The sequence below is a fragment of the Uloborus diversus genome, chromosome 6, assembly GCF_026930045.1.
Source record: "Uloborus diversus isolate 005 chromosome 6, Udiv.v.3.1, whole genome shotgun sequence".
NCBI lineage: Eukaryota > Metazoa > Arthropoda > Arachnida > Araneae > Uloboridae > Uloborus > Uloborus diversus.
In genome coordinates, this window is record NC_072736.1 from 58007039 (window position 1) to 58025300 (window position 18262).

At 34.1% G+C, this 18262-nt stretch overlaps 1 protein-coding gene across 1 annotated transcript in view; it reads left to right on the forward strand.

Moving 5' to 3' along the window:
* The first annotated feature begins 508 nt into the window (after positions 1-508).
* Positions 509-18262, forward strand: part of LOC129224770 (glutamate-gated chloride channel alpha-like) — a 56713-nt gene continuing 38959 nt past the window's right edge. Inside the window, exon 1 of the mRNA XM_054859318.1 lies at positions 509-632. Coding sequence (XP_054715293.1) covers positions 509-632 — 124 coding nt within the window. The remainder of the gene's footprint in view (positions 633-18262) is intronic.

Consider the following 18262-nt stretch of genomic DNA (forward strand, 5'->3'; position numbering starts at 1 on the left):
CGTTTTAAATACCGCCGTTTTACTGCTAAAATTACCCAAATTCTGGAATGAAGGTCTCGTCTCAGAAAATGGTAATACAATTTTTGTTAAAAATGCTGTTTTGCCTTGTTGTAACTTAAACTTGCTTCAATATTCTCTCTATACAAAAAAATTAACATCAAAGAAATTGTGAAAGGATGTTTGTGGCGGGTCCGAATTCAGGAGACCTCATAGCACCTACAGCCGTGAAACTTGGTGCAAAATTGTTTCGAGGTGTTGATGAGCGGCAGAGAGTAAGTGGTTATAGCCCTCTAGTGTTACAAAAAATAAAAGAATTAAAACATTGATTCAATCACGATGCTAGAGGAAACTGGTAAAGGTCCGCAGCGGTTCTGACGAGCAAGAAAGTCAAATGGTTATGCAGAAAATCAAATTGTACAGTAGAACTCCAATTATCCGAACTTGGACTATCCGAATCGCTGATTATCCGAACCGCTTTCAGAATTACAGATGAAAAAAAAAGGCGAAAATGTACTGCAATTCGCAAAATAATGATTCTGTCCCCTACGCGAGCTGTTGTCATTCTCTCGGCAAAGCTAGTGTTGGTGCACTAGCACTCAAAGAACTTACTTCGGCTGACTTTCATTATCACGGTACGTACAAACTACCAAGGGCGCCCATATGCAAAATTGTAGGGGGGGGGGGGGCTCAGGTGTTTTTTCCATGGTTTAGCAGGGTATTTTCTCCATGGGAACCGATTTCAGGACAGATTAGAGTCATTGAAATTTGTCATTTTTAATAACTTATTCATTAATGGCTGGAGAACAAATGTTTTTACATTTTGGGGAAGCAAAAAGTATCAAAAGCAGGGAACTTCTAATTTCAGGGGGGGGGGGGCTCGAGCCCCCTTGCCGCCCTATTTCGGGGTCCTTGCAAACTACTATTGTTCAGCACACTCATAACTACGCTCAGCATGAAAAAATGTTGCATTTTCATTAAATTATTTTAAAGTTCTATTTTTTCAAAATAGTTTTTTTTTCATTTTCTTCCTAAATACAGTAATTAATGAAAATAGACACCCCCTTTCGGAAAAAAATCCAATTATCCGAATTTTCGATTATGCGAATGGAGTCCAGTCCAAATTGAATCGACTAATTGGAATTCCACTGTATTTAGTTTACTTTATGATTTGAAAAAGAAATATGATTCAAGAGCGCAAACAGCAAAGAGCGAGGACGATGACGGTTGATGATCTCATATCGGTTCAGTTACTGGTGGTTAATCTGAAAAAGGATGTGCGGTTGAAAAATAGTGCGAAAAACGTTTGATAAAAAGGATGATAAGTTTGGAACACAGGTGGTGGAATGGGGCGGCGAAACGCGTTGGCACCCGTTAATCAAAAAGCCATAAATCTCACCGTAACGTGATAAATAAAATCGCTCACCGTCGATTATGTTTCAAATTTAGAAAATGTGAAGATACGTTGTAGTTATTGGTTTAAAATCTTAATTTACTATTCTTTCTTGCGACAAAATAATTATGAAGGTACAGGCAATATACCAGACAGCTCGGCTATCACATCCAGAGGCTGCAGTTTCGTCTTTATTAGAACTCATCAGTCTGGATTAGGGAATAACAGAGCTGGAGTTCAATGAGATGACATCTGCCTCCAGCTCAGTTATTTACTATTCCAGACGAATGAGTTCCAATGAGAACGAATCTGCAGCCTCTGGACGTGATAACCGGGCTATCTGGTACATTTCATGTGATTCTGGGCTTTAGCCCTGGCTCAGGGGCGGTAACTTACTGCTTATATTATGAAGATAATTTACGAAACTGGTGCGTCATGGTATATAAACGACACAATCAAAAGTGGTACATTACTAAAATTTGATGATTCAAAAGAAAAGGTCTCAAACTTTAACTGTTGTCCAAACATCAATTCAGACGACAAAACCAACCAGTAAACACAACATTATAAATGGTTTGCACTAACTGCGGCATTTGAGAGTAAATTAGTTAAAAGTAGTGTTGCTTACTTTTCAGACGCTTGCTCGTTTACTGGTTGCCCTCAGCTCCCATTGAACCAGTTTTCTGTTGTGTATCTAGTTAATACTACATCTACTATTTTATTTATAAGGTCTGTTTGAGCACTGTTCTAATAAAAATAAATCTCTAGATTATTATTAAATTCAGTTAACATAGATGACACAACTATGCAGCATTTATCTTCTGTAAACCCCGGTTTGCCGTATTTGAATATTTATTTGCTCTGGAAAAAATAACACATAAAATCTTTATTACGAAAATGAAGTTCTAGCAATTATTATGCTTGTTAGTCTGACAACGTGGTTTTAATGTTCAGAAATTCAAAATAAACATACTATAAAAACCGTTTACACTTTGTTTGTGTAAAATGTTTTAGGACTTTCATCCCCCCCCTCCTAGTCATTCCCTCTTACAATTGAAATTGTAAAAAATAACTTATTCTATACCTGTGCATTCATTTTCTGTCCACAAAAAATTGATTATTTTTTTCCAGTCCCTGCCCCCTCTTCCCTCCAAACAAAATCTCGTGTTTTGAGTTTTGAGGGGTTAAGACATTAAAAGTTACATTTCTGTTGTAATAATACTTGATGTAATCAAAGTTAAGCAGACATACAGCAATACTCGCTGTCAGTGCGTGTATAGCCCCAATATTTTGTTTGTTTTTATGAGAAAATTCATAGTAATCTACAATGTATATTGAAATTAATTTCAATATACATTGATTGATACATATTGTACTGAGTTTTGATACTTAACCTGAATTTAGATTCAATTAATGAAGGCCATTATCGCTAAATTCAACTACGGACTGTGAAATTCGTTGGCTAAATGTTGGAGTTTACTTGCGGACAGAAAAAGAAATGATATCTATTTTGTGTAGAGAATTCGCTGCTACCCTTCTGTGTAATTAATATATCTCCAAATTTGTCTATTATAATATAAATATCAAATCATTAAAACGAAGCCAATCAAATTAATTATCAGAAATATTCAAACCACACCGTAGGCCTGACATACGGTGTTAGGCGGTAGTTACAAAGTAAAACAACACAACGTGTATAAAGTACAAATAAAGTATTAAAATAGAGTTAAAAACTCAGCAAAAGGCTGTTTCGGAGCTGTCAAATGCAAGGCCCCTTCATCAGTGCATAAAAGAAGAATGAAAAGCCCTCATAATGTAGACCAAACGAAAAATGAACGAAAAACGGAAGGAAGCAAAGTAAATGGACATGGAAACCGGAAACATTGCGTCACAGAACAGCAACGACACCTATAGTGCGGAAAAACGTCACAAACAGAAAAACCTTTTTAAAGAAAAGATTTCCAAACACCAGGGAAAGGGGGCGTACTCGACAAATCATTAACTACTGAAGCAGAATTTTTTCAAATGTAATAGGATTCCCAAAAATCTAAATTATAAATCGAAGAACTCCCATGAATAACCTTGGCAGAAGAAAAATCGAAAACATAATTGAAAGACAAACAGTGTTGTTCAATAGAGGAACGTTTTAAATCTTGTTTCTTGACATAATTTCCATGTTCTTTAATACGGAATTTAAAAGAACGACGGGCTGAAGAACACCCGTGAATAACGCTGTGTTATTTTACTTTATTCCATATAGTACAAAGTTTTCGATTGCTTTTTTACAATACAAATAGTTGATTTTCTAAAAAAGAAATAAAGCTACAGAAAGCAGGGTCCGAAGCAATGGTCCTGTTTGCAGTGTCCTAAAAGCGTCCTTGAAACGTATAAGAAAATAAATTAATTAATTTATGTATAAGATATGCAAGAATATGAAAACTTTTATCACGCTACTGATTTCAACAATAAAATATTCAACTTTAAATTACAACAAACACAGAATTGGTCGGGAGTGAATGCATATAGATTTTATTCATCATTTTTGATGACCTGTTATGTCATTTATCTTATCTTTCGTACAAAAAACAAAGATTGTGTCCTGATTTTTTCTTTCTTTCTTCCCCCCCCCCCTTAATCTCTAAGGAAAGAAATCATTATTTCAATTCGTGAACAAAGGACTGAGAGATAAGATTAACAATTTTCATTGTCACAATTGTTTCAGCGTAAATCTATCCAAAAAATGTTTAAACCGTTGCTGCAAAAAAAAAAAAAAAGGAAGAAAAGAAAGAAAACAGAAAAAAGAACATGCAATTTTTAATGAAATGAATGAATCTTTGATTTAGTCAATGAACCTATCACCCGCGGGCTACATGTGACTAGCAGCGAAGTTGACTCGCGTGGTCCGTTGTTTTATTCAATGTTATAAACGAAAATCACGAAAAGAAACAATGTCGCAAGTTTGGAGTCAAATATTCAGAAAGTGGTTTTTGGTAATCAGATACAAATGCTGTCTTTTTTCCACAGCGATCACTTCACACACTGTTTTTATCATGTTGTTTTGCATCATCCTATTAAAATGCCACGAATGCTGATTGCTATGAAGTCAAAGTACAATCAGAAATTTTTTATTGTTTTAGTCAGTCAACAAAGTAAAAAATAAAATTATAAAAATCTACGTCATAAATAATCTTCCGATTGTACTTGAACTTCTTATCAACTAGCTTTCGAGGTATTATGTATAAGTTAGTCCAAAAAAACATGATAGATGAAGCTTCTTTAAAATTTTATTTATTTTCTAGTGATACCCGCACGGCTTTGCCCGTAGTAGAAAATTAAAAGGTCATTTGGTTCGCCTGTATATTTACAAATAATGGATGGTGAATTTCGCGCCAATTTGCTCGCCCGTGTTACGGTTTCACGTTATGATAATTTGGTAATTTACTAGCCTACGTTTTGATAATTTTCTCAGTAAAATGTTCTTAAAATTGGAATGGAATAAGAACAAAATCGAACTCTCGAAAAATCGCTTCGAGGTGCACACTCCCATGCTACGAACTAATATTGAACCAAATTTCATGAAAATTGGCCGACAGTCAGAGCCCAGACATCCAGGCGGAGAGAGATCCAGACAGAGAGACGTCCAGTTTTATTATTAGTAAAGATTTACTTTGTTTTATATCTATTTATTTTCTGCTTTGTTAACTGACTAAGTAAGAGGTAACAGAAATATTTTGAAATATTTTCAGATTTCGAAAAACTACAATTTTGTTCGTCCTTTTCATGATTTAAAAATTATGTATCAAAATGAAGATCGCTACACTCATTTCCCATTTCTTTTTGTATTCAAACTATTGTTTATAAAGAAGATAACATATAATAAAGACTGCGAATAACTAACCTGTTGCGTGACGTGTTAAATTCTGCTGAAAATGGTTGTACTGAGAAAGGGAAAATAAACATTCTATCATCAGGGTAAATGGTTAAATGCTCAAACACAAATTAAAGCAACTTTGATGAATATTTCAGAGTTATTAAAGTCACGAAAACCTAAACCTCTAATGGGAAATTATAAGCTAATTACGAATGTAAAAGAATTTACATTTTTGAACAACAATCTTTCCATCACTACAGGATTTAAAACGTGTATAATGTTTACCACGTATGTTTGTTCAGCGAGAAATGTCACAAAAACTAGGCTATTAGAGGGTCTCTTACTAAGTATTCAAAATATGTTACTCTTTTTGGGTTGTTTTAGATGTTCGTGGAGCATTAATGATGCGTAGAAGACAGGGGGAAAAAAAGAGCTTTGTGAAGTTTTATTGAGTTTTGTCGATAATTGATAAGTGCTATTGTTTTACAATGGATCACAATCCTCAATAGCATAAACTGCAGTAAACTACCCTTGCAATCCTGAACGAAAGAGAAATAAAATAAAATACAGAAATAGTCGAAGCAAAAAGAAACGAGCTGATGTGTGCATCACATGACTTCCTTTTACTCCAATTTAATGTCATTTTCGCATTATTGGCAGTTTTAATATGATTCAATAGTTTACTCTCTAAATATCACCAACAATGGCCAAATTAAAACCAGATTTAAAAATTAAAAAAAAAACGCCAAATTTGTCGCCAAGTTGGCGACAAAACTTGGCGACCAAAAGACTGGCGATATATCGCCAAATTATAACACCACTTGAGATTACATCGAAATAAACAATGATTTCCCCTCAAAAGGGGCAAAAGATCCCCTTTGAAGCATCCGAATGCAACCAAAAAGGAAGGTGCACAACTAGACCCCACTAGGAGTCTACGTACCAAATTTCAACTTTCTAGGACATTTCGTTCTTGAGTTATGCGACATACATACACACATACACACATACGCACATACATACGTACTCGCACATACAGACGTCACGAGAAAACTCGCTGTAATTAACTCGGGGATCGTCAAAATGGATATTTCGGGTGTCTGTACGTTCCTAGGCACATATTCACGTGTGGTCGGGGTGAGCAAAATAGAAATTAAGGCCGATTTTTGGGTGAAATTTTTTTCGCGAATACAATTCTTCCTTTTTTGTAAAAGGAAGTAAAAAGACGCATAATATCTAGATCTAGAAAGCTTTTGAATCAAAGCATAAAGGTAAAAAGCTTCAAACTTTGAATACAACATTTATTAGGAAAGAATCGAACCTTAAAATTGCTTTGTGAAACATAAGGAGGAAAAAAAAGTAATATAAATACAAAAACAGTTTGATGAACACTATATCAAAGAAAGAACTAAAAAAATCTCCTAAAGAAGGTGTAATTTAAGCAGTGCTGCGCACGACTGCAACTCCGCCTTCAACAATAAAACTTGAAAGGTTATCTAAATTTTTTGAAAAAATACAGGGTGAGCAAAAGTGTGGGACCCGAAACTTAATAACAATATTCTCTGGGGGGGGGGGGGGGTATTAATAAACAAACAGCAAAAATGTGCGACATGTATGTAGGTATTAATTCCTGTACAGTAATTATTTTTCTACAGGAGTGCCAAAAAATTTTTCAAAAGTTACATAAATAACAAATCTTTAATTATTTGTGAAGTTATAGAAATATTTCAGGGATCCTCAGTGGAAAGATCACTTTTCCGCGGAGAGCGGCAGCGCCCAAATTGGGAACCACTGCATTAAGAAAGTTTTTATGGAAGATGAAGTGATTTCCAAAGTTTAATTTGCGTATGCGTTATTCTATTAAACGAAGAGGAAATACAACTAAAAATCCTCAATGTATGTAAAAGCTAACAACTTTTTTCACCGTAAGAGTTTTTCTTTCATATACTCAATATTTGTGAATAAAAACAAAACACTTTCAATCATTAACATGGATGCCTAAATTGCCAATTCGATTAACTCTACATTTAGCCTACTTTCCCAGGAAAAGTCAGAGAAAGAAGGAAAAAACATGAAGGAAGGCTTAATGCATCTTGAAAATATTACAAAAAACGAAAAAAAAAGTAAAAAAAAAATAAATAAATAAATTGAAATAAATAGCGAAAAATTAAAAATTGGAAAGTAGGGTATTGAGATGGAGGAAAATGTCTGTCGGTCTGTTTGTCTGTCCCCCACTAATAACTTTTGAGTGAATTGTCCGATTCGAACAATTTTTTTTTTTTGCTCAAAAGATCTTCGCGAGGACACCTCATTCCTATATTTCACTTTTTGATTTGAACTATTTTTAGTTCAATTTTGAACAGTTCAAAAAAACTTAACATTAGCGCCTAGGGGGAAATTCAAGGCAATTCCGAACTGTGAGGCGAATTTGCTTCAAACAAACTTCGTAGGAAAAAGCTTTTGATGAAAAACTTGTATGTAAAATATCCTTTTGATTCGAACAATTTTCCATTCAATTTTGACCAGTTCAAATCTCCTAACATTAGCGCCTACGGGGAAACTGAAAGTCAATGCAGAATCCGTACTTGAAAGCAGATTTACTTCAAAAAATTTTTGTTGGAAATAGCTCTTGACGACAAACTTCAGACTCCGACTCCGAAAATCTAGCGGCACCTGACTCCGACTCCGACTCCTGTGCCCGATAATTAGTCAGACTCTGAATCCCCGACTTAGACTCTGACTTCGTAGCTTTGGCAAAAGTTTATACACGCAGGAGAAATGACTCACTCCGATTCTTGGATATTCGACCCCGAATCCGACTCCTTTATCACAAAATGAGATTGACTCCGTCTCCGACTCCGCAGTCATGGTTTTAACTGTGAAATAGTTATTGTTAATATGACTTGTTTTTATTTTCACTCTAAAGTTTTAATTTAGTTATTCAGTTTTCGGCGGATCAAGTCGAAGTCATTTATGTTTCTACATAAAAATATGCGCAGATCTTTTTTTTTTTTTTAACAATGAAAATTATTGCTTTAAGTTGACATTTTATTTATTGTTTTCACTTATTTTGGTAAGTGCATTAATTCATTTAAAATAAATTTTTGGCAACAGTGGAAAAAGAAACGATTTTTTAAATATGATGTATTTATTTTAATGAGCTTATTAATTTTGATTATTATTTTTTTTGGTTTCGAAAGCGGTTAAAGATTTTGTTTTCAATGGAAAAAAGTGTATTAGCTGCTTTGTTTAAAAGGTGCTGCTATTTTATTTGTTCGTTTATTTATTTATTTTTTATTTTTTACGCATCTAGTTTTTTAGACGAGTAAGGCATATTTTATTCCTAGTAATCAGCTTAAAATATTAAAAAAATATGTTTGAAACAATGGGATAGTTTTCTTCAGTGAAAAGTACTACCTTTAGTAATCGAAATGGATAGAAGGAGCAAAAAAAAAATTACATGGACCCAGAAAATACTTTCATTTTCCCAATAGTTTTTTTTTAGTTAATTTTTTAAAATGTCCGATTTGTCAAACAAGGCGTGGTCTTTATGACGTCACAAATGATGCACTTTGCAGCATCTTTCTACCGCGTTTCCACGTTATGATAATCAAGCAGCGAATTAAAATTGCGCTCTATGCTTGCTATCAACCATATCGTTGCCAATAACACTTGAGTAAAGATGCGAATTAAATATTTTGCCCTGTGAATGGCAACACAGAATGGAATTTCATCATTTGTGATGTTATCGCCAAGAAATGTAAACAATAAAAGCTCACCGAATTAAGTAATTTTTTAAAAATATTAAACTGAAACAAATTATTTAAAAAATGGTCAGATCCTATGTTTTTAAGCATGTTCATTCAGAGAAAAATACTTTTAAAATTTTGGAAACCACCCCATTTGCGATTTAAGCTATTTTTGAGAATATTGATCAAGTACTAGAAAGTAGTATAGGTATAGGGGAAAGTAAGCTCGTTTAGATCTAGACAGAACTTCTTGTTTATAAAAGAAAAATAATAATTTCTGCTTTAATAGTGCTTTATCAATGCTTAGCATGTGAATTCATATTAACGTATTAAGTACACTTCTGACCTTGTGATGGCAGAAAATGTAACGCGAGGGCCTATTTACTCCTACGGATAACGCCATCTTCTTCATAACTTTTCTCTACTTTCTGTTTTATGGAGTCAGTCGGTTTGGCAAGTGATGCATGCATATATTACGATATGAATTCTCTTCTTAAAAAATTGTGGAAATAAAATTTCGCCTTTTTTTATGCAAATAAAACCATTAAAAAGGAGATAAATAAATACCTTTGTGCTGAAAAGTAAAGTAAGAAATAACTACGTGAAAAAGCACGAATTACAGATTACTGCAGACACGTGTTTCGGCGTTACAAGGAACGCCTTTTCAATGCAAAAAAGTAATGAGCTTATGAATGAAAAGACATCATGTCTTTTCATCCATAAGCTCATTACTTTTTGCATTGAGAAAGACGTTCCTTGTAACGCCGAAAAACGTTTTATCTACTCGAAAAGAAAAAAAAAACTTGAAAGTGTATTTCACATAAAAATCAAGCGCAACACTAGCGAATAATACTGAAATTATATTCGATTTTTTATTCGATTAATAAATTTTATCTTTTTTTGGGGGGGGGGGGGGGTTTAAAAACTTATCCCTGAACTTTTGTTGTACAGTGTTGACTTTTATCCTCGTGTTATTTTTTTTTCCTGGTTCGAAAAGTTTAAACAAATTTAATGTCGATCTTTGAATAATAACACTCAATTATGAAAACTGCACGCTTATCGGTAAAGTGGCCGAAAACGTAAGTGGTGTGAAAATCACGCACAGTTTGACACCCTATTGCATAATCCAAGCTGCTATGTCAGACATTTTGTTGATTTATCCAGCGCATAAGCGATCAATGTCTTCATAGTCCTCAGTTATGCAATTGAGATTTTGAGTGTTGACTTCAATCCATTGCGTCTGATTTAGAAGAATAATTCTGCTTGATATGCACTTGCTGTGGTTCTTTTCTTTATTTTTCTCTCTTTTTTTTTGAGCAATCACGATTGCTTATTGCTTTCATTTGACTGTTTTTGGCGTCCTATCATTTTATTTTCCCACCGCCACCCTCCGCACCATCACCGTCGACCGGCTCCTTACGATGCTGCTCCTATAACGAAAGCCGTCTCCAGGTTGCATCCATGTCCTACACACACGCGCATGTCCTACACACACGCGCATATATACACAACTACACACACACACACGCGCACACACATACACACACACATACACACACACACACATACATCTACACATACATACATAAACACACGAATACATACACACGCCTACACATACACACACAAAAACAAACACACACACATACACACAACTACCCACACATTCATGCCTGCACACAGACACAAACACATATGCCTACACACACATACACATACCCTCCCCCCCCCACACACACATTCATACACACAACTACCAACACATTCATGCCTACACACAGACACAAACACATATGCCTACACACACATACACATACCCTCCCCCCACACACACATTCATACACACACTTATGCCAGCACACAGACACAAACACATATACCCCCCACACACAAACACACACGCCTACATACACACACTCGTGATTGCGAAAAACATAATTTGAATTCAAGATGTCAAAATTCAAATTAATTTTTTTTTTGTTCCTTTTTATTTTTTGTTTTAATTTTTTTTTCTTTTATTTCTTCCTTTTTTAAATTTTAGTCCAATTATGCAAATGGAAACATTCTCATGGTAAATGGATTAACTTTATTAAGTACTAGAAGATTGCCTGTCAAAGTGTGACGAATGAAATTTGCTTCAACAATTGAACGAAGCAATTGACTGTTTGGTGATATTTTAAGGGTTAAATTTTAACCCTAACTCCAGTGGATGAACCCTAAACTCCAGCAGATAGCGTTCATTGTTGACCACTTTTTCGTTTCTTCATTCCCCTGAAATAACTGTCGTACCAGTAAAACAGTTAAGTTACGGGATCCAGTTTAGCCTTGTCACAATAAAGCCTTTCCCTGCATGTCAAACTTCGGCAGAAAATACTATCAAATTACCATGGTTAGGCACGAGTTTCATTGCTGGTGACGTCAGCGTTACTTGATCAATGAATAGGCTCTTCATTATATGAGGATAAGACCTTCTTCAGTTCTAATGGCTAAGGTTTATAATGCATTTTTTATGACGAGGAAATTTAAAAAATTCACTCATTAAATTTCAAATAGAAAATGAAAAAAAAAAGAATTGAGTGAATCGTTGCTTGAAATATAATTTGAAAATTTAGAAGAGAAGGTACACGTGATCGAATTGTTCCACAAACTTCGGAAAGAAATCCTCTTGTAAAGTTCTGAAGTTTTTTTTTTTTAAACACACCCTTAAAGTGCTTTAAACTATTTCTTTTCGCCTGTCCTCGCTCAGTTGGAGCATAAGATAACTAGTCAATAGCAGTACTGCTTTTCAAGACAAATGATATTGATCTGGGAACCAAAAAATCAATTGCAGGAAATTGGGATAAAACTGGAAATTCGGGATTTTCCCGCGAAATTCAGGAAATATTATTATCGAGTTCGATAGATGGCTCGTGCCGTGATGTGGTCTTGCCGTATGAAATGGCTGCGTTGCTTTAGCCTGTAAATGGGTTTTTCTGATTCACCTTCGAGCCAGGCCGGTGAGTCGAAAAGTGATGCTCCTCCTCACATCAGTCTCCCGGTGAAAAGCTATGGAATTAGTCAAGAACAGCGGATCTTCCGAACTTTTGTGCTGCCTTAAACTAATAATATCTTGAATATTTATAGCTTCATTGCACTATTTCCAGAAGCAAAGTTCAATATTGCTTTAATTTTTGACTCTAACTCTTTTAGTAAATAATCTGAATTATTTGATGCTAACCATGTTATTGATAAGGACTTTCCCCCATTTATCATGTACAGTAGACGCTGCTTACATGAATCCAATTTGTTCTAAACAGTTGCGATTCCATAAAGCGGCTGATTCAACAAAGTGGCTAATGGGTTCGTTTCCAAAATTTTAAAAGTGTTTTTTTCTGAAAGAGCATGCTTAAAAACATAGGTCTGACCATTTTTTAAATAATTTATTTAAGTTTAATATTTAAAAAAAATACTTAAATCGGTGCGCTTTCATTGTTTACACTTCTGTCGTGTGACATTACAAATGATGAAATGCCATTCAATGTTGCCATTCACAGAACAAAATATTTAATTCGAATCTTTACTGACGTGTATTGGTAACGATATGGTTGATAGCAAGCGTAGAGCGCAATTTTAATTCGCTGCTTGATTATCATAACGTGGAAGCGTAGTAGAAAGATGCACCAAATTGCATCATTTGTGACGTCATAAAAACCACGCCTTGTTTAAAGAATCGGACATTTAAAAAAATAATTAAAAAATAACTGTTGGGAAAATGAAAGTATTTTCTGGATCCATGTAATTTTTTTTTTTTTTTTGCTCATTCTATCCATTTCAATGACTAGAAGTAGTACTTTTGACTGAAGTAAACCACACCATTCAGTAAAGCTGGATTTTGTTCTGTTTTTGACAATATGATTCATTAAAGCGGTTGATTCAATTGACCACTGATTCAATTAACCGGTATCTACTGTTCTAAGTAAATAAGGGAGACCTTTGTACTAAGGGTCATAATGTGCCTAGGGTCACCCCACTTTATTTCAAATGTATTAAGTTCAAAATTTCATTTTTCAGTTGGATGAGTTAACAGACAAATTGAGGCGTTGACACTGAAAGGGGTCAACGCCTCAATTAGTCTGCACTGACCTCTTTTTAATGTCAACAGAAAGCAATTTAAAAAGTGGTTTCTTCTTGCATACTTCTTCCAAATTTCAAATGTATCCCAGACTTCAAATTTATGAAAATTATATGCTACCAGAATTCAACCTTGGTTGAACTCTACAAATATAAGTTCCATAAATTGACCAAGTTATAAATTATATATCGAAGTAATCAAGCTGTGACGAATGTTGAATTGTTCTGCAGAATTGATCACTTGGGTTTTGGGAAGTTATCAATCTTTTTCCGCATTTACCAAATTTAGTTAATGATGAACTTCTCACTTGAATTTTTCCCTTGTGAATGGCAATGGGTTTGGAATTTTTCCAGATTTTTATTACTTCCGTGGTTCGTTTCCTGTAGCTTTTACATTATCATTTATAAGTTTTTATCCTCCAGTATTTTTGCCGACATTTGAATGATGGTTTGCCAATATTTGAGTGATAGTTTGCCAATATTTAAAAGATGATTTACCAATATTTGAATGATGGTTTGCCAGTATTTGAATGATGTTTTGCCATTTTTGAATGATTTCCTTTTAATCATTTGAATAATGGTTTCAACATGTGTAAATACTCATATATTCGAAATTCGTAATTCAATAGTTGTTGTAATTCGCATTGTTCAACTAACTATAGGTGAGACTCAAGGCCCATATTAACTTAAGGACCGCTCCTGAAGACTATGATATAATACAGTGGCTGATTTATAGGTTTGAGGTCCCGTTGGAAAGCATTTTTGGGAGCTCCTTTATCTGTCACAGAACTATGTAAATTATTTATCTTGTGCATTTATGAATCTTCTTTGGGATCCTATGGTCCTGGGGACCGCTAGCAATGGGGTTGTTTCCTTCAGCCAAAAGTACTACTTTTAGTCTCTGAAATTGGTAGAATGAGTAAAAAAAATAAGATGCACTCAGAAAATACTTTCATTTTCCCAACAGTTATTTTTTAATTAATTTTTTTAAGTGTCGATTTTGAAAACAAGGCGTGGTCTTTATGACGTCACAAATGATGCAATTTGGAGCATCTTTCTACCACGTTTCCACGTTATGATAATCAAGTAGCGAATTAAAAATTGCGCTCTACGCTTGCTATCAACCAAATCGTTGCAAATACACGTGAGTAAAGATGCGAATTAAATATTTTGAACCGTGGATGGCAACACTAAATGGCATTTCACCATTAGTGATGTCATCGGCAGAAGCGTTAAACGGTGAAAGAGCACCGATTTAAGTAATTTTTTTAAATATTAAGCTTAAACAAATTATTCAAAAAATGGTCAGGTCTTATGTTTTTAAGCATGCTCTTTCAGAAAAAAAAACTTTTAAAATTTTGGAAACGACCCCATTATGACAAGGTAAATCCGCTCCTGGCGGAGCGAATGAAAATTCTACTTTAAGGAACTTTTTTTTTTCAATCAATAAATTGTAATTTTTTTAAATACTACATACATGTATTGTTTGTATAGTTTTAATGCTTCATTCTTTAATGCTAGTCCTAGCCTTTTAAAAAACAAAATGGCCGTTCATGACAGTTTAGTTTACATGAGATCAAGTTGTACTCAACCCAATCGTTTTTTCATCTTCTCCTTTCTTTTTTTTCGTTACTATCGATTGAACATAGCTAATAAATTTTTGCCTCGCTTGTATCTTGTTATCGAGCATTATAGATTTCCTCCTTTTTGTATTCGTATCTCAAAGATGTTTTGTAAAAAACGAAAACTCATTTACATTTTCCTATAAATATTTGAATAAAATTTGCACTACATCAACAAATTGGCTCAGTCCCATGAGCTGACAACAAGACTTGTATATCATTTGACTTCCACACGTAAGTTAAGTATGAATATTTCACTTGAGTTTCGTGGTGAGAAAATCAATGAGGGTATTAATTTATTCTATGATTTGAATGTACTGTGATTTGAAGTTTTCCATTCGCTTAATGATGTATTGATTTCGATTCAATTTTTCTTTTTCTGAAACAGACTTGAATACATTATTGGTTCTTTTAAGACTGAATCAAATTTATATATTTTTGAGCTCTTTGTCCATTTGAGTGACACACTGCAGTAACCATTTGAATCGCATTACGCTTTCCGTGTGTAGTTTCTAAGACCAAGCTGGGAAAGGTTTTTTTTTTTTTTACAAAACAAAAGATTACTGATTTTTTTGGGGGAAACAGTAGAAGAAATGGTGTTAAACAGGACATATCTTTGTGTTCTCACAATTTATCTTCTAATTTTAGTGCGGTAAGTATCTTCTGTTATTATGTACTTTTTTTAATATTAAATATGGCAAAAAAAAAAAAATACATCTCTAATTTATGTTTACAAGTTACCGAATGAGCACTCATAGCCTTATCTATATATATAAAAATCTCGTGTCACGATGTTTGTTCGGGGTAAACTCCGAAACTACTCTACCGATTTTTATCAAATTTCATACCAATGCGTCATTTGGTCCACCTTAAAAGATAGGATAGTTTTTATAATTTTTTATTGCAAATTAAGTATTAATTATACAATAATGGTGTGAATTAATTGTTTAGTTCTAAAAATTTTAATAGATGGCGGTGTAAGTTAATTAATTGATATAACTCTAACATCGTTTGACTTACTGCTAAAAACAATATGCTAAAAAAACCTGAAACGTTACTTATCATTTTTGTAGAACATTTCGGGATTTTACAGCTTTTTATTCACTTCCTGAGAAAATCAACTATATTTATCAAAAAGGTTCCTGAATTGCTAGAAATTGCAGATTTCACACTATTGTGAAAAATATTTTACTCCACCAGTATCAAGATTAACTGAATGTATTTAATAGGTGTATCCGTTTCAGTTTGATCACGGTTCGTCCAGTTCGTCTCAGCTCCCAATGAGAGCGAAAAGATGTCTGGATCACGGAGTCTTTAAAAGAACTGCTGACGCTTTACCGTTGAGCTACTTGCTCAAGAGTTTGTCTTAGCTTTGGCAATGATCGCATTAATGCTTTGGGAATTTAATTGGAAAACCAAGACGGTACCAGACTTTTACATTAAACCTACGTTAGGCTTCTCTAAATATGCCAGAATCATAACTGGCTTTAACCAGAAGACTACTGATTTCTTCGAAAATATTCCAGGATAATTTCTGGAAGGTTACCAAATTTAAGCGGAAAACATTTCTTTTCTTTCTCCCCCCCCCCCCAAGAAATTTTTAATATCATTAATTCTTGCAAAAATACGTTCGCAACAGAAAATTGCAGTTACAATTGCATCGTCAGGCATTGCTGCTACCTTTTTTAGATGGTAGACGAACAGCACATTCAGCTTAAAAGTTGCCTATTAGATATTCATAACAAACCAAATGCAATGTGTAACATTAAAGAAAAAACGCGGAATTGCTGCAGTGTTGGAAAAGAGATTGCATTATAATTTGGGGTAAGTGTACTATGGTTCATAAGTAAAAGCATGCATTTGAAGCACATCATAGGATTATGCAAGATTTGAAAGGCAACGATAAACTTTTAGGTGGTATTGTCTGAATACTGTCTGGGGACTTCCGGCAGACAATACCAGTTATTCCGATGAAATCAACGGATGTTTAAAACAATCTTTTTGATAGCCTAATTTCGAGATGATACGGTTGACCATGAACATGCGAGTACAAACGCAAAATGATCTATTCGCACAATAATTTTCTAATCAATTCCTGGGTGTTGAAAACGGTGAAATTGAAATGTATCAAAATACACAGTACATCAAATACCCTGACAATTTCTGGACTGCTGTTGAGACGAAAAGTGAACTAATTGAGAGTGTATTCCCGAATAAATTTAATCTATTTTATTGTGATTGCCTCTGTAATCGCGTTATTTTGGCAGCAATAAACGTTGATGCAGACGCATTTAACTTTTAAATGCAACAGTTGTTGCCCGGTAATTTGAAAAAAATTAATTAAATCGATACAATTGCTGATTAGAACAAATCATTAAATTTCCAACTAAATTTTAAATTCTCTGTATATACCAGGAATGACACTACACAATCTCCAGTTGAAAATTTATTCACCAATTAATCTTCTCCATAATTTAAATCCACCCAGGTTTTCACAAATATACAAGTATAGTTATCAAAAGGGTCACCGGAAATGCTCTTGAAGCAGCAATTTTGATCGGTAAGTTTAAAGGAGGAATCATCCTGCTGCCATGCATTCCATTAATCTCATCAGAATCTCCAATACAATTTAGAAGGCTTCATATTCCGCTTCATTTTGCCTTCGCGATAACCACTAATAGATCTCAAGGCCAAACAATAATGTCGATTTGGACAAGGAAAGTAGGTGTTTCTCCTATGGGTAATTACATGTAACCTGCTGAGGTGTGTAAAAACCATCAAATCTGTTCGTGTTAGCAAAAGACTGATTAACCAAAAATAATGTGAACAAATTAGTACAAAGATAATTTTCAAGTTTAATAATTTAAAATAATCGAAACAGTAGTTTGAAATCAATGTTATCTACCTTATTCATAAAATTCCACTTTTGTAGCTTATCAATTTATGTAATATATTTTGTGAGAAGTCATTGCTTAAAATCTATAGTTAAAGCTTAGATGAATAAAATGTACATACAAAAACTGTACATTGGTTAATGCTTAATTTCAACATTATGATACTTTACCTACCACTTTCAAGTTATTTTGTACCATTGGACGAAGTAATACACAGCAAAAAAATTTCCGAAACGTTTCTGAGTATTCATGTGTAACGTTTCTGGATTTCAGGGGTTTTTATCCACTTCCCGGAAAAAATCAAGTAACATTGTCAAAACGTTCTCTGAATTGCTACACATTGCACGAATGCAGTTTCTCACTGTTGTAAAAAATATTTTTAGCTGCCAGTTCAAAGATTAACTGAACGTATTAATAAAGTGTATCGGCTTCCGTTCGACTACGGAATGTATATTCGGCCATGGCAATTAGCTCACAAAGAGAGCGAATGAGTATGAACTACTTGCTTTGCAAGAATTGCAAGCGCGTAAAATTCGTGGTACATATTTGCAATTCTGGGTTTGCTTTGGCCATGTTTGCGAAGCTGCTTATGGAGTTTTCTTAATAAATCATAAAGGTGCCAAACT